General features: G+C 45.3%; 1 protein-coding gene across 6 annotated transcripts in view; it reads left to right on the forward strand.

Annotated features, from left to right (window-relative positions):
* cpeb4a (cytoplasmic polyadenylation element binding protein 4a) overlaps positions 1–18,795 on the forward strand; it is a 19,722-nt gene extending 927 nt beyond the window's left edge. For 3 of the 6 annotated variants that reach the window (XM_063190410.1, XM_063190412.1, XM_063190411.1), the window contains exons 2-11: positions 71–1,413; positions 4,806–4,899; positions 6,090–6,137; positions 6,624–6,647; positions 8,433–8,609; positions 8,964–9,053; positions 9,188–9,306; positions 10,726–10,840; positions 13,115–13,296; positions 16,950–18,795. In XM_063190410.1, coding sequence (XP_063046480.1) covers positions 133–1,413; positions 4,806–4,899; positions 6,090–6,137; positions 6,624–6,647; positions 8,433–8,609; positions 8,964–9,053; positions 9,188–9,306; positions 10,726–10,840; positions 13,115–13,296; positions 16,950–17,177 — 2,358 coding nt within the window. In that variant the 5' untranslated portion in view covers positions 71–132 and the 3' untranslated portion in view covers positions 17,178–18,795. The remainder of the gene's footprint in view (positions 1–70; positions 1,414–4,805; positions 4,900–6,089; positions 6,138–6,623; positions 6,648–8,432; positions 8,610–8,963; positions 9,054–9,187; positions 9,307–10,725; positions 10,841–13,114; positions 13,297–16,949) is intronic. The other 3 variants (XM_063190413.1, XM_063190414.1, XM_063190415.1) reach the window with 3 other exon arrangements.
* The last annotated feature ends 1,994 nt before the right edge of the window (positions 18,796–20,789 follow it).

Below are 20,789 nucleotides of genomic sequence, written 5' to 3' on the forward strand. Positions count from 1 at the left end.
TCGCTTGGTCATTCCCGTGAAATGGTGTCATAATCTTGATTATCTTTCCCCTTGTCTCTTTCCTTTGTAGGTGTAGAAAAGAAACTGCAGGACAAAAATTACAGTAGGGTTAAAGCATATTGGATTATATAAATGGGGGATTACGGTTTTGGAGCCCTGGTTAAGAACAACAGTGCTAACAAATCAGTTTTCCCCGTGAGAATTCCCCCACACCTGCAACATCCAGTTCACCACCAGACAGCCCCGCCGAGTCCCCCCGCGTTCATCAACACCAGCACGGCTACCAATGGTGGAAGTGCGGGGTCCGCTTGGCTCTTCCCTGTCGTGACGCCAACCCACACGAACATGCAAGATGAGATTCTGGAGACAGAGAAGTCCAAGACGACGCAGCAGCAACAGCAGCAGCAACAGGATATACAAGAAATTCAAGACAAGCAGCCCATCTCCCCACCATCAGGCCACCAAGACACATCAGGAGGTATCATACCTGACCTCGACAGCGCCACCATGCCAGAGGACAGCCAGCTGGGGGACAACAAGGGGGGCGTAGAGAACGGGAACGACAAGGAGGGCCTCCGCATCGAGTCCCCGGTGCTGTCGGGCTTCGACTACCAGGAGACGACGGGGGGAGGCATGGGGGGCACCATGGTGCAGTCGGGGGGCAGCTCGTCCTCCTCCTCCTCCCTCACCGGCTTCAACAGCTGGTCCACTGCTATCCCATCCAACCCCTCGGCGTTGGTCAACGAGGAGGTGGGCTTCTTCGGCCCGGCCGGCGGCGGCGGCACCACCGGAAACGGCCCGCCGCCGCTCCTCTTCCAGAATTTCTCGCACCACGCCAGCCCCAGTTTCGGCGGCAGCTTCTCGGCCCACCAGATGGGCCCGCTGACCCAGCACCACCACCCGGCGGCGGCCGCGCCACACCCCCACTTCCAGCACCCCCACAGCCAGCCGGGAGGGCCGCCGGTCGGGCCGCAGCAGCACCGCCGCTCCCCGGCCAGCCCGCACGCGCCGCCGCACCCGCACCAGCCCTTCTCCCACCGCAACGCCACCTTCAACCAGCTGCCCCACCTGGGCAACAACCTCAACAAGCCCCCCTCCCCCTGGGGCAGCTACCAAAGCCCCTCCTCCACCCCCTCGTCCAGCTCCTGGAGCCCGGGCGGAGGGTACGGCGGCGGCGGTGGCGGTGGTGGGGGAGGCTGGGGAGGCTCGTCTCAGGGACGCGACTACCGCCAGAGGATCCCGGGGGGCATGATGCCCCTCAACTCCATCTCTCCGCTCAAGAAGTCCTTCCCCAACAACCAGACGTCCTTCCCCAACAACCAGAAGTACAACCGCAACAGCTCAGGCCCGTTCAACCCAAAGCCCTGGCTGGAGGACAACATGAACAGGAGCGACAGCATCTTCCCTTTCCAGGTAAGGAAGGAGAGGAGGCCGAAAGACGAATGGCAAGTGGAGGAGAAGGGGAGAGTGTGGGTGCGTTGCGTTCCAATATGCGACCTTGCGTCCTCCACTTGTGCTTGTGGCCTGTGGTACCAGTAAGTAATGCGTCATGATGACATCACTGACGACAGCATTATATTTCAATATCTCTTAAAAGCTCAATTGTTAAGTAATATTCTCATTTTGCAAACACTGGATGGTGAACGAAGAATAGTCCCCCAAAAAATGTTTTGGCTAGGCTGACAGCGGGGAAACTGAGTTGTTTTCTCCACGGTGGCGGGGCATCAGCAAAACGCGAGGCCACAAGCACAAGTGGAGGAAGCAAGGTCGCATATTGGAATGCACACAGAGACAAATCTAGGTGTGTCTCTTCGGCACAGCACTGCACTGCCCTCCCCCCCCCAATGATTCAGCTAAATCCGTCCCATCTACCCCCCCCCTTGCTTAATCTGGTCAATGATCTGTGCTAATTATGAATGAAGTGTGTGTGTGTGTGTGTGTGTGTGTGGTTTCATTTAAACCATCCTCCCCCCTTGACAAAGATGGCATTTTATTTTGCGCACCTTTTAAAAACCTCCAATGATGAACGTGTAATGGGGCATGAATGCATTTCTCTTCCCTGTTTGTCTAACGAATCAGGAGAGAGAAATGAACGCTAACAAGTAATGCCCCATAACAGCAATTGATGGCCAAATCAAATGTACCATGTAAGACTGTGTGCGTCTGCCTGTGTGTATCTGTATCTACAGTATATGTGCGTGTGTGTGTGCGTGGGTGCATGCGTGTGCGTGTGTTTGTGCGTGTGCGTGTGCGCGCGTGCGCGCGCGTGTGCGTGTGCGCGGCGTGCGCGTGCGCGTGTGCGTGCACGTGTGCGCGCGTGTGCGTGTGCGTGTGTGTGTGTGTGCGCGCGCGTGTGCGCGCGAGTGAATATGAGTGGGAGAGAGAGATGGCATTGTGTGAGACAGCGAGAGAAGAGAGAGAGAGAGAGAGAGAGGGTTAAAGGGAGAGAGATATGGCATGGCAAGTGAAGTGAGTGCAAGCCTAAGGAAGAGTGTCCCTGGCAGCTGTGGCGGAGAGTATCTGCCTGGTTCGGGCATAATCTGATTATGACACAAGGCCTTCCCCTGGCCTCGATTGATGGATGCGCGAGCTAGATCAAAGCCGCCCGGCCCCGCACGAGCCTGAGTGCCACGAGCGAGCGGAGAACAGCAGAGCAGAGCAGAGCAGAGAGCTGAGCAGAGCCGCCCGTGATGGGATGAGTAATAATGCAAAGGCTGCCCTGCATGGCTTCTCTCTCTCTCTCTCTCTCTCTCTCTCTCTCTCTCTTATCTCTATTTCTCTCTCTCTCGGCCTGTTTCATCTCTATTTCTCTCTCTCTCGGCCCGTTTCATCTCTGTTTGTGTCTCTCTCTCTCTCTCTCTCACTCTCTCTCTCTCTCTCACATCTCTATTTCTCTCTTCCTCGGCCTGTTTCATCTCTGTTTGTGTCTCTCTCACTCCCTCTCTGCCTGTCTGACCACCTCTGTGCATGTGTCTCTTTTTCTCACTTTTGTCTCTCCATCTTTGCATGCATTGCCCAGTCTACTGTATGCGCCTCTCTCTCTCTCTCTCTCTCTCTCTCTCTCTCTCTCTCTCTCTCTCTCTCTCTCTCTCTCTCTCTCTCTCTCTCTCTCTCTCTCTCTCTGTTCCCCTACATACACTTTCAGCCACAGCTGTGCCTCTGGGATGGTGGGCTTGTTGTACACACGCAAAGGGACTCACCACACCACACCATGACAGACCAGTGAGTCAAAGGCAGCAGGCCTAGCTGACTAGCTAATGCAGAGGCCTCTAATGCCCAGTGACAGACAGACAGACAGAGGGGATGAATGATAGACTCGACGCGTAACACTCCTGGGCTTGGTCACTGCAACGTGATTATTTTTCATACGCACGTAGCGTACTGTATATCCCTAGCCTGGCCAGTGTACGCTTTAAAAATAGCTCACTAGTGCTAGGGATGTTTTTCAGTGCGCTCCGCGTTGGTGGGGGTGGTGGTGGGGCCTGCTTGCCTGCCTGCTTGCTTGCTTGCTAGCTAGCCTGCCCGCTTGCCTCTCTACTGTTATTTGTGCTTACTCATCCAGCTGCCGGCGTGGTTATGCAGCGACATGATGACAATCAAGCCAAAAAGCCTTTTGTCTTTCACCATTCAGAGCAACCACCCGCCTGTGTGGTGTTCACTGCTGGGATGTTTCCCCCACCAAAAATGTTACTTTTGCTGGTGCCAAGCATGCTTTGTGATATGTGGATTTTTTGTTTATTTTTATTTTTATTTTCAGCATGCCATATGCACAAAAAGAACGAGTTAAGTGGTGTCGACAAGCGTTAAAGCATTTGAGCATTCTAACTTCCTCTTGTCTGATATTTTTGCAGGATACTTGCTTGTCAGTGTTGGACTTTACACCTAATTCTTGGAACACATTCTCTGTTTCTCTCTCTCTCTCTCTCTCTCTCTCTCTCTCTCTCTCTCTCTCTCCCTCCCTGCACCTAGTTAATGTTGCCTGCGGTAATCTCAGTAGGGAGCCAGACAGACAGAAATGTTTCCCAAAATTGTGTGTGTGATTAAATACCAGGGACATGATTCAGTTTGACAGTTGTGCTCCACGGGAGATCATACAAGTTAAAAAGATTTGTTTGTATGTGTTGCCCTGCCTGCATGCCCACACTGGTGTGTGTGTGTGTGTGTGTGTGTGTGTGTGTGTGGTGTGTGTGTGTGTGTGTGTGTGTGTGTGTGTGTGCGCGTGCGTGTATCTATCTGTCTGAACCACTTTCTGAAAGAATCAAGTGTGACACAGCGCTCTGCATCTATCCGCACAGAGGCTACGGTCACGTCTGTTCTCAAACTACACTGTAGAACCCTGAACACAGAGGAAGCTTCTAGAACAGTGGTTCCCAAACTGGGAGTAGGGACCCCTACGGTGGTCACGGAGGTACTGAAGGGGGGGTCGTGGACAAAAGGGACTTCAGTAGACGTATTTGCTGTCTAGTGGATTTCTAGCAATATTAGCGGACAAACTATTTATGGAAAATTTAGCAAGAATAATGGACAAAAAATTGCCTCGGCATTAATATTACTAGATTTTCCACTAATAGTTTGTCTGCTAATATTGCTAGAAATACATTGCTAGGCTAGACTATGGTGGGTGGGCGGGAGGAGGAGGGTCGCGAAAAGTCCAAAAGAGGGTCCCCACTGAAAAAAATTTGGGAACCACTGTTCTAGAATGAGAGAGCCGGAAAGCTTCTTGACTTTCTGAGGCGAGTTGTGTCATCCGGCTCTGGTGAAGGAGCGCGGCTAAAAAGCGAATAATGCTTCTCTCCCTGTCTCAGCAGGAGCGCAGCCGATCCTTTGATGGCTTCAGCATGCACTCTCTGGAGAACTCCCTGATTGACATTATGAGGGCCGAACAGGATTCCTTGAAAGGTGCATTCATCCACCCCCCTTTTTTGCAAAGAGCTCAAATATGTATAATTTAAGTAGCACCACTGATCATCCAGCCACCCTTGATGGCAACGAGCCGACTATCTGATGCCCTCCTGTAGGGGTGGGCTATATGGCGATATAAATCGTGATATCGAGTACAATATCGTCTCAAATCTGCCAAAGTGAAGAAATCGTATAGATCGTCTTGCAGTGAGGATGTTAACTATCAGTATCAAAGTGATGTTTTCTTACTTAAGTTGTTGTCTTCACTTTTATTCTTTACATTATTGTGTTCTAATTGTGCACTTTATGAGAGTGTCATCAGTGCGTTAACATTTTATTAACTGCAAATTACAAATTGCAAGCATATCAACATTTTTTTGGTTGGAATATCGTGATAAAAAAACGAAATCGAGATTTGATGTTAAAAAAATCGGGATATGACATTTTTGCCATATCGCCCACCCCTACCCTCCTGTCTGTCTCTGTGGTGGCAGATGTTTTCTGGATGAGAAGGAAAAGGTGGTGCAGTATAGACTAATGCAAAGGTTCCTCTTGAGTCAGTGTCTGCGTAAGTGCCTGAGCGTTTGAGGAAGATCAGCGTGGGGGGGAGAGAAAGATGAGACAAATGTGCCATGTTGCTCACCCAGTTCTATTACCGGTGCTATCTATACCTTGGCATGTGTAATTCCACTTCCTTCATCGGGATTAAAGGGAAGAGCGAGTAGGCCTACTTCACGTGGGCTTTGAATTAAAGCTGCACTACTGATGACTCTTTTATCTTTCTCTGCCTTTTGTTTGAAGTTGTATGGTTGCGGTGAGCTGTTGTCGTGTCCAATTTTTCTGAAATCTTTTATGCCTTTGAAGGGGTTGAATTCATGCCAAAACCCCCACAAGTGTTTGGATCTTAACGGAGTAGTCCATCTGTGAAAAATCTCACCACAGTCACCTAATCAGCCAACCTATTGTGTTTTGATTCATGTTAAAAAGCTTAAATCCCCTCACGTGTAGTTGATTTGCATGAATTACTTACACTTCAAAATGACATGAGTCACAGATTATGGCATAATCTTGGCTAGCCCAGTTAGCACTAGCCAGGCTAATATAAAACATCTCGGCTCTTCATGTTTTTCGCCTTTGTGCCTGAGGACATTCCTGACATTAGTGGGGTTTTTTTTGTATCTTTGCAGGTCGTTTCGACTTCCCTCACCCAGGAGATGGGTCCCTGCCAGTGAATGGTATGTGTTTTTTTTTTCTCGATACCTGCATTAGCCATGCACACTCATCACAGTCGAGCTGTTAATGGCAAAATACCAACAAAATGGCAACCCAAAACAGGCTGTGACCTTCAACCACTGAGACTCTTTTTTTTTTAATCAAATCTTTATAGAGTTTGCCAAGACACGTGACAAATTAATCAGAAACGCCTTTTGCCCCAATCTTGGACAAATCAAATTCTAGCGCTTGTTAGAGAGTGACCTTGGGCCGCCAATCCTAGTTGTGTAAACAAGAAAAAAACGCACCTAAAATTGGGGCAATGACGTCACGTTGACAATCTCTATTGTGGATTAACTGATCTATGAGGTGACTGGGGATCCAACAAAATGGCCGCCAGTGGTTCGCAAGTGTTTTGGTGCAAACTCTGCTCGCTAGCTAGCTGTTAAGTTGAATGATTCTGAGTTTGCTATTGTCCTTCAAGGCCTCTGTCTCTCTCTTACATGCAGCAAGGAATTATGGACGACGTCGAGGTAACTAAGCTATTCCGTCTTGCTACTTTTGGCATTTTGTTTTTCCCCACATGTCCGCTCCATAAATGTATTTGTTGTGTACTGTAGTAGCTGTTGTGTGTCATTTAACACATGAAGCCATTTTTTTTTCCTTCTTTTTTTTGTGCCGTATCTGACTGTGTACTGTGTGGTAGCCCTTCCTGTTATGACTGCCCATGTACCGTACAACCCTTAAAGCTGACTCACAGGCTTTTAGGAAAATGCTGTCGGACCGTTTTAAGTCTTGTTTTTAAGTGCACTGCTTGCTTTCTCATTGCAAGGATGGCTCCTTCTATGCTTTTCTTATTGTTCAGAAGCAACATGACGGCATTGCCAAATGTCTTCAAAGCATATTTTGCGCTCATACATTTGCTCTGTAATTGCATGACTTGGGCAGCGTGTGCTGGTGCCCTTTAACTGTAGAGGACTTGAAGCAGCAGCAGAAGGACACTCTGTGAGATGTCTTATTTTGAGACATGGCAGTTTAAACTCAAGGCGTGCACTGCACTGCAAGGAGCCTTACAGTTTCAAAACGCTGCAGTGTTTTGTAACACCAGTTCTTCTTTTGGCTGTTCAGAGCGAGCTGCAGTTATAGTAACCCTTTTGAAGGTGGTTCAAGACTGCCACAGATGTAGCAACATCAAAAACCTTTATCAACATGTTACATTTCTTCTACTGAAATGCGATTATTCCCCCCACCCCCATCAAACACCTTTATCAGCATGTCACATTTTTTTCCCACTGAAATGTGATTTATCCCCGCCCCCATCACCAGAGCAGGCAAACTACAGCTCACAAGATGGAGGGTCATGCCTTTGCTTTTGTTAGCATAGGGCAGGAGTGGGCAATTATTTTGGCCCAAGGGCCACATTGGGTTTAGAATATTGACTTTAGGGACAGATGTCTGGGCCAACATGGCTGTGTGAACAATAAGAAATACTGTCATGTGCATTGGCATAACGTGTTGGCTTTTTAACTCCTGCACATTGTAATATTTAGATGTGACCTTGATTAATCCTACACCTGCAAGACCCCTAGCCGTTTAAAGCATGTTAGATGAGAGTATTACTTTTGATTTAAAAGTTGCCAGTCCTGTAAAGGCGCTGGGGGCCAGATGAAATGGCTTTGCGGGCCGCATGTGGCCCCCGGGTCTGTGTTTTTGCCCACCTCTGGCATAGATGCACAGTGTGGACAGTTACCCATAACGCATATATACTGTGCATAATACGTCAATCAGGAAATGAAAAATATTTTCTCTGTCCCTGCGCGCAGTTAGATGTGAAGAATATTCCGACTTTAAATGGAATGGTGGCAGTACGTGGTTGGTGCGGTTGTGAACTCTTTATTCATTCCGAATGTAGCCGTGTTTCGGTAATATTCCAGTTAAAGAATGCCGTTTCACACGTCAATGGAATATTCCAGAACCAAAAACTGAGAATATTCTGTAACCTGGATGCTCCCTGCATGTTACTATGGTAACTGACTGGAGTGTCCTTGCCCTGTCTCATGGCCCTCAACACACTGCCCTTACATCAGTGATTCCCAAACTGGGGGGCTTAGGCAATTTTTGTCCATTAATATTGCTAGAATTTCCATTAATAAATAGTTTGTCCGCTAATATTGCTAGAAATCCTTTGATAGTCCAAGACTATGGTGGGTAGGGGGTCGTAAAAATAGTCTAAAGTCCAAAAGAGGGGTCCCCCATTGAAAAAGATTGGGAACCACTCACCTTTTACATGATGATGCGTTTGTCCTCTTTCTCTGTAGGTCACTCATCTTTGTTTCCCATGGAAGACGACCGAGGTGGCTTTGGTGAGGAGGACCGAGGGGACGGCGTTGGTGGCTTGGGCTCTCCGCATGGGTTCCCGCATCAGAACGGGGAGCGCATCGAGCGCTACTCCCGCAAAGTGTTTGTAGGGGGCCTGCCACCTGACATCGACGAAGGTATGGGAAGGATTGGATTAGAATTAGATTATGGAAGTGATTATATTAAGTGATGTGTGATTTTTAAATCCTGAGTAGATCAGATGATGTAACTTTGGTCTGGGTGTCATTTCTATCAAATATTTAGATATTTTTAAGTTTAGGTCATATCAATGTAGTTGCGTTATACCAAGATTAAAAGTATGTAGAAGTAGTAAATATCTCAAAATCAGAAGAGGAGAGAATCACCATCCCTGTACTCCGTGCAAATTACACCCTGGGTGTAGAAACCTACGAATACATTTTGTTTACATGGCACTAGTGTATTTGAAAGTTGAATGGCATTCACTCCAAAAACTGAACTTTTTTTAACAGATGAAATTACTGCCAGCTTCCGTCGTTTTGGACACCTGTTTGTGGACTGGCCACACAAAGCTGAGAGCAAGTCTTACTTCCCACCCAAAGGTAGGCCTGCGTGACTTTGTGCAGCCCTGGTAACCATGGTAATGACTGCAACATAACATTGAACATTGATTGCACCAATCACAACAAGGAACATTTGATTTGATTGAACCTCTTCACCTTCTGCTTGTTTTCAGGCTACGCATTCCTTCTGTTCCAAGAGGAGAGCTCTGTGCAAGCCTTGATTGACGCGTGTATTGAGGAAGAGGGCAAGCTCTACCTGTGTGTGTCCAGCCCCACCATCAAAGACAAGCCGGTAGGATACAGTTCTTTTTTATACAGTATATATATATATTTTTTTTTAGGGCTTTTTTTAACCTTCATTTTTGACAGGAAGGAGAGACAGGAAACGAGCAGAGAGAAAGGAATAGACTGGGAAGGATCAGCAAATGACCCGGGCCGGAATCGAAACCCGGGTCGTCGGCACAGCAACCCAATGCCCTGTCTATGCATTTCTTAACCCCCGATTCTTAGCTGTTGTTTGAAACCATATGGTTGGGTAGCGGTAGGTTTATATACAAATGCGCATTCTTGGACTTGAACCAAACGACTTGGAACGAACGTCCACACCACACCTACCCATGTGGTATGCTGACGTTTGGATGACTGACCTAACAAAAAAGGCGACCAGTCTAATTCCAGAATGCACAGACTTTCACAAATGGTACACTGACTTTCGGACAAATGACCAAAATGCCACCATTTTACTGCAAATCCAGAATGCATTGTTTTTTAGCTAGCCACTATCCAGCCAAACCAGCGTAATCTTGCCAAAGATTTTCAATATGGTAACCAAGATTAATCGCATCACTAATTCAATAAAGTGGGATCAGTTCTGGTCCCCTAAATGTGGATGACTTTTAAAAAATTTCCACATTGGACAGCGTTCATTCTTAACCCGTCTTCTAAAGGGACATGGCAGCTCATAGGCAGCGTCTATACCAGTGGTTCTCAACCTTTCGTGAACAAACGCCCCCTTGACCTCATCATAAGTCTGGAAACACCTCCCTTAGTATTGATAAATAAAATGGACTAATGCCCCCCCCAATGGGAACTAAGTCCCGCCTCCACTCAGCTGTATTTTCTCAACGCCCCTCTAGGGCTCCCCAACACCCCCTGGGGGGCTGTAGTGCCCCCGTTGAGAAACACTGATGTATAGTGATGCCAAAAGAACCTTCTCCTTCTTATCAATAGTCTATGATATTGTCTTATTTTGGCAAACACGGGCTATGGGACGCTGAGATTGCGGGGGAGTGCTTTGGAAGGCTGGAGGAGGTGGGCGGCTTGGTGTAGGCTACTGTGGAGATCGCTGCTGCTGCTACTGCGGTCGGTCCTACTAAAATAGGTGGAAGCTGTTAAATATAAACCTGAAATCTCTCTAGTCACAGTGGTGCCCTGCAAGGGCAACCCACATACAGTAACAAGGCCTCAGTCTTTCCGACAGTCACGCTTTCTCCTCAGGCTGATGGAGCCTGATAACTGTCTAGGTGAAAGACAAATCTTTCCTTCTTTCTTTTTCTCTCCTGCTCCCTTGCCTCTCTCTCTCTCTCTCTGCTTCCCTTTCTTTCTGTCTCTGTCCCTTTCCATTTTTCCCTATCTTCATTCTCTCTCTCTCTCTCTCTCTCTCTCTCTCTCTCTCTCTCATATGTACTTTCTTGTTTGCGTTGCGCATTAGGTCCAAATCCGGCCCTGGAACCTTAATGACAGTGATTTCGTCATGGACGGTTCTCAACCCCTGGATCCTCGTAAGACTATCTTCGTGGGAGGTGTCCCTCGCCCTCTTCGTGCTGGTGAGTTATTTTTCTTTTCTTTTAAAAAAAATGGAGTTATTTTATGTTGTAGATCAGTGGTTCTTATCCTTTTTCGAACAAGGGCCCCCTTGATCATAAGCCTGCCAACGCCCCCCTAGTTTTAAAAAATTAAATAGAATAATGCCCAGGGGGGCTGTTGAGAAACACTATTTTAGAAGTATGTCAGGGGTTATTTTTATTTTATTTCTTTTTGTCCATGGACCCCTAATGGAGAAGAACATTTTCCAAGGACCCCCTGATGATTGTACCACAACTGTCAGATCCACTTAAACACACTTTGCTATACATTTTGACTTTTCCATGGGAAAATGTGCCGTGCTGTGGACCCCAAGGGTCCCTGGACCCCTTTTGAAAACAAGTGGTAGGGCCCTACCGTGGCTTAATGGTAGGGCACTCGTCTGCTACTTGGCTGACCAGGGTTCGATTCCCGGCCCGGGTCCTGTGCCGGCCCTTCCTCGTCTCTCTCTCCCAACTTGCTTCCTGTCTCTGATTAACTGTCCTGTCATATAAAAACACCAACAAATGCTTGTAAAGCCCCCCCAAAAAAATACATTTAAAAAAGATAAACAGTGGTAGATGTCGTGCCCTTGCAGCATTTTTAGCATGACCAACTATTGCATTTTAGAGACAAGATGAAGAATGGAATGTTCATGGAAACTTTTGTCTTGTGAAGTCGTTTACCACACATTGTTGTATTTATACCTTTTAAAATGCAATTTCAGCATGACAAATCACAGCATTTGGGTTTCATAATCAAGCTACAGTCAATACAGAGCAGAACAATTGCCTACAGGGCCCTAGGGCAAAACACTGATGCCCCCACCACCAATATGGGATTGCCCTGGGCCCAGGGGCAAATGCCCTGCTTGCCCCCTTACAGCTCCACCCCTGGCTACAGTTAAGAATGAAATGCTGGTGGGAAGATGTCTTGTGACCCCTGTGCTTATTTGCTAGTGTGACGGGGAAAGTGCCTGCTTCCAAAGGAATAATAGCTCCCTAGTCAAAATTACATTACATTTGGCAGATGATTTTATCCAAAGCGGGTTAAACAAAAGAGGACATAATGTGCAAAATACAATGTGTGTGTGTGTGTGTGTGTGGGGGGGGGGGGGGATGCAAGGTTGGTGCACTGCAGACGGTTAGGTTGAGTTTTGTTATGAAGTAGCGACTGTCTTCAAAGATGAGTCTTCAGATGCTTCTTAAAGGTGTAGAGAGATGGATTTATCATACAGTAAATGTCTGTGTGCAGGTAGCTTTTTATCTCTAGCATGATTTAAATCATAATATTTGCGATTCAAAATGAAGCTAGAGAATCTTGAAACCCAAGCTTATTTGATTGTCTGAGATTTAGATGCAGTCAAGATAGCAAATTTTATACTGCATTTATTTGGCTGCAATGCTTACACGTTGCGGCCTAATGGCCTTCTTCATGGTATACTGACCAAAACACGCAAGCGTCCTCTTGCACAATATTGAGAGCCCCTACACCGATGAGCACCAAGAAAAAAGTAGGGCTTTCAGGCCGACCAGAACGGAGCCGGTGCTGGTGCCCACACCAGTTATATTCGGCACTAAAGTGCTTATCTGCGAACTGCCCGTGTTCGTATCGGGCTCTGAACTTTTTCCGCACGTGACTGTGTTACCCGGATGAACCTGCTGACGGCCACGCTGTCGTCACGGTTCGTGGAGAAAAACCTAGTATTTTGCGGTTCGCATTGCGAACCAACTTTCCGGTTCGCAAACGCTAAAATCTGTGGCGTGAACACGACGGCCGGTTCACGATTAGGTGCGGGAACGGGCACCGGCACGGTTCTCAGTCGGCCTGAATGCGCTAAAGGTGAACAACCTGAAGCACTCTAAATTCCTGCTTTGTATTCTGACTTATTTGATTGTCTGCTGCCAATCTAGATCACTGGTTCTCAACCTTTTTTGAACAAACGCCCCCTGGACCTCATCATAAGCCCCCCAACACCACCTTGATCTCATCATAGCTCTCATCATTACCAACACCCCCTTTAGTATTAAAAAATAAAATGGAGTAATGCCCTCCAATGACAACTAAGCACCGCCCCCTTTCAGATGTATCATTCTTCAACCCCCCTGCCCCCATCCACCCTCCACCCCCCCAGGACAACCTAACGCCCCCGGGTGGGATGTAGAGACCTTGTTGAGAAACATTAATGTACACATGGACGCTACCCCGCCAGACAAAGTTCTCATGATATGTATTGTACGTCTATCTTTCTTCCCCAGTTGAGCTGGCAATGATCATGGATCGGTTGTATGGTGGCGTGTGCTACGCTGGGATTGACACTGACCCCGAGCTGAAGTACCCTAAAGGGGCGGGACGCGTGGCCTTCTCCAATCAGCAGAGCTACATCGCCGCCATCAGCGCTCGCTTTGTCCAATTGCAGCACGGAGAGATTGACAAACGGGTAAGCAACGGTTTTGTGTTGAATTATGTTGTTTGAAGTTTGTGATTGTGTACATCCCAGGTTAAGATGGAGGACAAAGGCTGATGCAGGTTTTAGAGTGAGGAGTTGAAATCCTTGTTGGTGGTTTATCTCATGGCAGAAATGCATGTTGACCATTGTGTTCCTCAGATCCTCTATATTGAGTAATTCTGCCATGGAATAAAACACAAAAAAGGACTTCAGATGTGCAGAATCCTCACTCTAAAATATGCATGCATGCGTGTCTCAAAGGGGGGTGGCGGGGGGGGGGGGAGGAGAATCCACGGTGTTGAAAGGCTAGTGATATCTTTACTGTCAAGAGTCCAGTCATGCTGCATAAAATGAAGTATAGCCTACCATTCATTTTTGAATCTTCTTTGGAGCACACTGATAAGCGTACAGTCAAAGTTCAAACAGACAGCAGTGGTTTGGTTTGGTGTGATAAGAGTGTGTTGGTTGGTTGTTTACAGGTTTATTCAAGGGTGTCCGCAAGATCTAAGCTTGCAGCACTGGGGTGTGTTTCACAAAAGCGTAGTTGCTAACCAGTTAGCAACTTGGGTAGTTGCAATGGGAAATTGCATTGCAAACAACAAAGTAGCTAACGTGGCTAGCAACTGTGGTTTCGAGAAATGTACCCCTGGTGAGTGAAGATGTGATGGCCTTGATGGGTCAGTTTGACTATGTCCTCATGCTGCCATTGGCCAGTCTTGTCTGTATAATTTGGAAGTTATCTAATTAGATGTGTAGCTAAAAAAAAACTGTCCATTCCTATCTGTTCTTTTGGACTTTTAAATGTTCACACTATTGGCCTATTCTAATCATGGGCTTTTAATATGAGCATACAGTATTTCTTGGATAAGAGCATGAATGATGCCAAGCACATGTGAATATGGCATGCCCGGGCAAAAGACTGCTTAGAAACAGGCCCATCTCTGTGCATGTGCGCTGGCAGTAACTTGTGACCGAAGACAGTGGTTTGTTTCTTCGGTCTTCTATCTTGTTTACCTCAAGGGCATCAAGATAAATCTGAATCTTCACTTTTCATGGACCGGGATAATGCTCCCATTACCCATTGATTTTTATGTTTTTCCCTTCTCTGCTCTATAACTGGTGTGCCTGTCTAGTTTTGCCATGCACTTACACAAAAAGGGAAAAGGGGGTCATTAGTAGACTGATTTATCATCGACTTCTATATCGATCATCGACAATCTCTTCTACACTTGGTTTGACCAAGAGCATAACAATTAACGTTTCCCAATCGGCATGGTTAACCCACCGCCCTAGGTTTGCTACTGTACTGGTTGACTGGTGTCCGACAAAGTGGGTGGAGTTCCTGTTTTTTTCGGGAGATTAGAAACGATATTTACGTTGCTCTTGGCCTGATTAGAAGCAACGCTGAGGGTGTTGTGTCACTAGGAGCTCGTGGTCTGTCTAGGTCATTAGGATCCCTTTTCTTCTGAGGATGTGTTCTATGTCCAGCTGGCGGAGGCGACATTGGCCAATATAAATGTGATTTTATTTCTGCGCATTGTGTCAGCATTTAATCTATCGGTTTCAATCTGTTGGCGTGAGGTTATTAGTCATAATAATGAATATAGTCTTGAGGTATTGTAAGTTACTAAATATACTGTATTCATGTGACAAACGGATTAATTCACTAGTTGGCCGTTACTTGCTATGTAGTACTTGTAATACTACACAAAAATTGAGGAAGATTCAAAAGGATACAACTACGGTAGTTTTGTTGACAAGCAGTTGTGCTTCTTGGGAAGGAAGCTCAAAGGTGATGAGCTAAACGTTATAGTACCACAGGACTTGCTTTGGAAGGGTATTTGTGGTTTTAAATCTATTTTAATTCTGAGTGAGTATTAAAGGGACTTTAGCATGTAGCCACTGTACTGTACAGTACACTCATTGGCTGCGGAGGCATTAGTGTGAATCGTGCCATGCGAGTTTTACCAGCTTGTCAGGGGAATTATTTATGGGAATGTGGCTGAAAGATCCGTTTTTTGTGGTTGAAGGCTTTTTTTGCTCACATGGAGTATGAGATATTTCGTTGTGAGGCAAAATAAAAAAAGACATATTTGGAAAGTCAGGTAAAATCAAGGGTAGCACACAAAATCCCAATTTCCAAGTATCGTCATCTGTGACTTTGGCTAACTGTACCCATTATGTTAACATTAGGAAAGAGGCAATAGGGAAGGGAAACTATTACAAAATTGTGACAAAACGCTGTTATAAACACATGATGATGCATGTTCCAGTTTCTTGCCATCCATCACATGGTGACACTTTTACGACATGCCCGTGCATGTTTATCGGCCTCCATCTTGCTCTACCTCTCTATCTTTTTACAAGCGCATGTGAGCGATGCATATTTGCTCCTCCTTATATCTATAGATGTAGACACCTTACACAGACACACAAACGCACTCGCCTACCATTACAACTGTACTTCCTCGTACATGAATTGTTTCATATGCACACACAGTCTTGTTTGTTATTCACTTGTCTGGAAATAAGAAAAAGGTCTACAACACTGAGCTACTGTGTTGCGGAACTTGTACCTTTTTTTTGTACAGCATTCATGTTTGAGATGGCTGTGCATGTTTTTTCTTAAAGGAGCATGGTGTAGTATTTTTAGTAGTTTATTTCCAGAACTCATGCTGCCCATTCACAAATGTTACTTTTTTTCAAATTAATACTGGCCTCAAACCTACCACCATCAAATTCAAAGTATTCATCATGACTCATAACATTGCACTTTTCATACATGAAAAGGGGGATCTTCTCCATTGTCCGACATTTTGAATTTCCAGTAATAGACTAATTTCAAAACTTACACTAGCCTACTTTGGTCATACTAGTAAATATTAGTGCATTATTTAGTAAATATTCATGAAAAGATCAAATCTGGCAGTAGATCAGATGGCACAATTTCAATGAGCAGCATACTTGCAATACTTTCTCTGGCCACTATCCTACACAGTGCACCTTTTTAAGTTCCACATGATCGAGGAGTCACGTGGGATCGCAGAGCAAGATCGGTTGCTCATTAGAACAATATAACTTATCCGTCCATATCTCTCTATAAACGTTTCTTTACAACCAGTTGTAGTTTTCTCGTCACTTTCACCGTGAAAATTAACCTAGTACAATGTCATCCTCGAAATATTTCAAGGGCACAGGTACGCAGGGGAAGCCTGCCTTGGACACCAGCGACGTTAGCATTGCACAGAATACAAGCATGGAGAACTTTTATCTGAAGTGACTGATAGTTATCTGTAACGTGGTGCCAATTTTAAAGAAACTACAATATAACTGAAAACCATGAAAGAATGAATGACTGAGGCAGAAACATACAGCAGTTGGTTAGTGGTCGCGAGCTACACAGCCAGTGAATTGACACGTTGTGGAGCCGTGTAGGAGATAAAAAGAACATAAGCCACCATAATAACATCAGGCTGCTAGGCTTGAAAGAGGGTAGCGAAGGGGACAACATAAAGGCATTAATAATGATTGATAGATGATCATCTATCACAGGAGTTTGACACTGCCGCATTATCAAATTCCTTTGCTAGATGATCATCTATAGTGGTCGTCTCTGATGTCTACTCCTTTCCTCCCCATGCTAGGTGGAAGTGAAGCCATACGTGCTGGACGACCAGCTGTGCGACGAGTGTCAGGGCACGCGCTGCGGCGGCAAGTTCGCCCCCTTCTTCTGCGCCAACGTGACCTGCCTCCAGTACTACTGTGAATACTGCTGGGCCGCCATCCACTCACGGGCAGGACGAGAGTTCCACAAGCCCCTGGTCAAGGAGGGCGGAGACCGGCCCAGACACATCTCCTTCCGCTGGAATTGATCCTAGTCCAGCTGGACAGAGGAGAGGAGAGGAGAGGAGGGGAGAGGGGAATGGGTGGAACGGGAGTAGAGAGGCGGAGGGGTGGAGATGAGGATGGCCAGGTAGATGGGTCGCCATGCTAACTCGCATACATGCACTTTTTCCTTTTTGCTGGTTCCTTTTTTTATTTTAATTTTAATTTAATGAGGAAAAAAAAGAATTAAATCTTGTTTTTTTTCTGTTTTGATTTTTTTTAAAGAAAAGAAATACTCTAAGATTTTATTTTATTTTAAGTTTTTATTGTTATTATTTTTTTTCCCTGAGATGTAATAAAAGTGTGGAAAACGCTTCAAAAAAGAGAAAAAAAGATATAGCGTAATCCTGTTGATAATTTAAGTTGGTTGCGCATGAAAACTTGAATGCATTAGATTTCTATATATATCTATATAAAAAGTAGATGTTTCGCCTGACTCTCCTGTAGTTGACTTTTTGTCTTTCTCTTGCTTCAGTTGCTGAAGCCTTAACAGATTTTATTTTGTCAAGGTTCCTATTCAGAATATTGAGTGTTTGACAACATAATGTGAGGGGGAGAGTGAGATGCGAGCGATCGGTGCACTTAACTTCTATAACTTTGGTGTTAAGGTGTAAGATCAGTTTCCACAGAGATTATTTCACAACTTTCTGGGCAAAGGTGACCACAACTCCACGCCTGTAAACAAAACAAATCCTGATCCATATTCTGAGGTCACACACACACACCCCCCACCCCACACACACGCACGTCTTTCACAGTCAAATCCTCTTACAGCCTTGTTCTCTTTTTTCCCCCCCACCATTTTATTGTTTTTATGCACTCTCACATTTCAAAGGATTTTCATCCAAGGCTTACTGTAAAACTGGCACATTCTCACACAAGCTTCGGTCACAAAAAGTTTTGGTTCACACTGTAAGGAAGGGCTGTTTTTCTAATGTAGGTGGTTGTAGTTGTGGTGGTGGCACAGGTAGTGCAAGTCAGTCAGTCAGTCAAGACTTCAGTCGTTTCCCTAAACGTGTTTGCTACTGTTGAGAAATACACCTGGACTACACTATGCTTGCACAGAAGCATGCGGGGGCTGGTGGAACTTTCCCAGTACGCCCCTTAGGCCTTGTGCATTCCGATGTCTTTGTACAGGGAAGCCGACGGGGGGTGACAAAGGGGTCAGTTATCCCGGGCCCAGGGAGAGAGTGGGGCCAGAACTGGGTCCTCATTACACTGCATGTATTAGGTGAGGGGGTGGCGGGGCTTCAGATGACTTTGTCCCGGGCCAAAGCTGTCTATATACACTGTTCAAGGCATTTAGTGAGCCATTGATGTTGTAACTTAAGCATTGGATATGCCCCTATTACTACTACTACTGCTACTACTACTACTTACTACTACTACTGTGTGGAGTTCACTGTCTAATCGCTTAAATCAGGAATTTCAAATGAAGAAAATTTTCTCACCAGAGACTTCAACCAAAGATGGGTTGCAGCCGTGTAAGGGATGCCTTTTTTCCTGGGAGATTCTTTTTTTTAAAGAAAATACTTGCGTTAATGAAATTAAAATTCAAGTTGTAAAAGTTGTCACTCTTCGGAGTTGAGATAGGGGTACACCAAAGATAGGCCTTGAGGTGGTGACGACAAAGGCAGTCGAAACTACGCATGACGTCATCGTTATGAAAATCGAAAACGAATAGTTGGGCCTTTAGTGGGTTATTAACACGAGGGGTAGGTTATGGCACGAATAGACCTGGCGCGATTTGAGCGATTCCAGCGACGGAAGTAAGTGACTTTCTGTGGAGTCGCTGCCAACAGAAGAGACAAAAGCGATTTGGGCAAATAGAGGCGATTTGAGCGACAGTTTTTAGTTGGAATTGAGCGAATAATATGCAAATGAGCTATGATGCGGTTCGGCGACAGCCGCCACAGCCAATTGGAAAGCCGGAATGCTTGCATTCTGCTTTTAATGTACATGCTCTGTCGCTTGTATCGCTCTTGCTGAACAGTCCAACCATTCTCTTTCGCTTAATCTTGTCGCCGCCGGTGTATTCGCCCGATTATGCTTGGGTCCTGTCGATATGGACAATTACTAGGGGGAATCTGAGGTGGAAAAACAGGAGTGACAGAGTAAATATCCTGCCTAGGTTTTCCTTCTGTCTGTGCTCTCTACGAAAAGGGTTTCACCAATTAGCTCATCAACCTGTCTTAGGGGGTGTGGTAATTTGGTTCAGCTGGATCATTGAATTGGCTGGAGCCAAAATCTGGCAGGGTTTTTACATTCGGTCTTTGTCCACCTTTTTCCACCTGTGGGGGGGGGGGGGGATTGGGGGGGGGGATTGGAAGATAACTTACTTGCTCATAAGGTACTAATGAGAAGCTACCCTACGTAGTGTCGTCGTCCTGATGTTCCTTTGCACGGTCTTTGCAATGAGCTTGTCTGTGTTCTGGTTGAACGTTGTAGCTGAACACATTTTTGAAGAATATGCTGTCACAGAGTAAAACAAATATTATTTTATACATGGCCTGCTGATTTTTGTACGGTGTTTTATAGCCAATTATTTTGTCATGAACATAAACATATAAATTATGCACTACTTTTCTAAGTATTGTTTTTCAACAGTCATTTAGGCACATTTTTTTCACAAATGGGAAGAAACTTTACTCCTTTTGCAATACCTCATTTTTTCACTTGTTGGAAATAGATTTTGTACCTTTGTTACTAAGCGACCTGGATAAATGGTAAACCTAATTTAAGGAAAACTGATGAAACGATTGATATAATTTTCAGTTAAAGCTTTTTCTATATTTAAGTGCTGAGACTCTTTAAATTGTCACGCGCATCGGAGTGACTCCCATCTCTACTGTAGATGAATTGTGACGCACTGTTGTTCTGAAAGTATTGGGCTATGGCATGTCAAAGACTTGATTTCATAAGCATATGGTGACTTTTAGTAATATCTTTTCAGCACATGGCTATTCTTACTATTTGAAGTGATTATGCCTCCCACGTAATTGGTTGTTTTTTATATATATCTCTATATCAAGGTCCAATGCCAATTTGAGTAATGTTAGGATGCACCTTGTATCACTATGAATGTTATGTGTAAGAAAATATTACTATTTCATATTAAAAAAAATATATTCCAGGACACCAACTAGGTTACTTAATTCTTAGTATGCATGACCTACAATTAAGTAAGATAAACTCAATAAGTTATCAACATGATAAAAAAATTGCCGTTGATCAGTTGTTCTCCTTTTTTAAGTTCCATTTGCCTCTTTATTTTGTCGTCTACTCTACTCTTCCCATGCACAGATAAATTCTGTGCGTTTGACAACACCAACTTGTCCTTGCATTAAGGTGGTGTCCTGTCCTAAACCTCATAGGAGGACCGCCCTGAGTCACAATAAATAAACAATCTTTCCCATCATTATTATTAGAGGACTTGTAAGACTTGAATGTGATTAAAGATTAAAAATGTTGCAAGTTAACTTCAGGTTATGTGCAATACTACAACCCTCCCCTTCCAGAAACAAACAATCTTTTCAATGGAAGAATTTAGTGACATTTTTAATGATGAGACGTTTAAAAATAGTAACATATTTGTCATT

The sequence above is a fragment of the Engraulis encrasicolus genome, chromosome 23 (genome assembly GCF_034702125.1).
Source record: "Engraulis encrasicolus isolate BLACKSEA-1 chromosome 23, IST_EnEncr_1.0, whole genome shotgun sequence".
Classification (NCBI taxonomy): domain Eukaryota; kingdom Metazoa; phylum Chordata; class Actinopteri; order Clupeiformes; family Engraulidae; genus Engraulis; species Engraulis encrasicolus.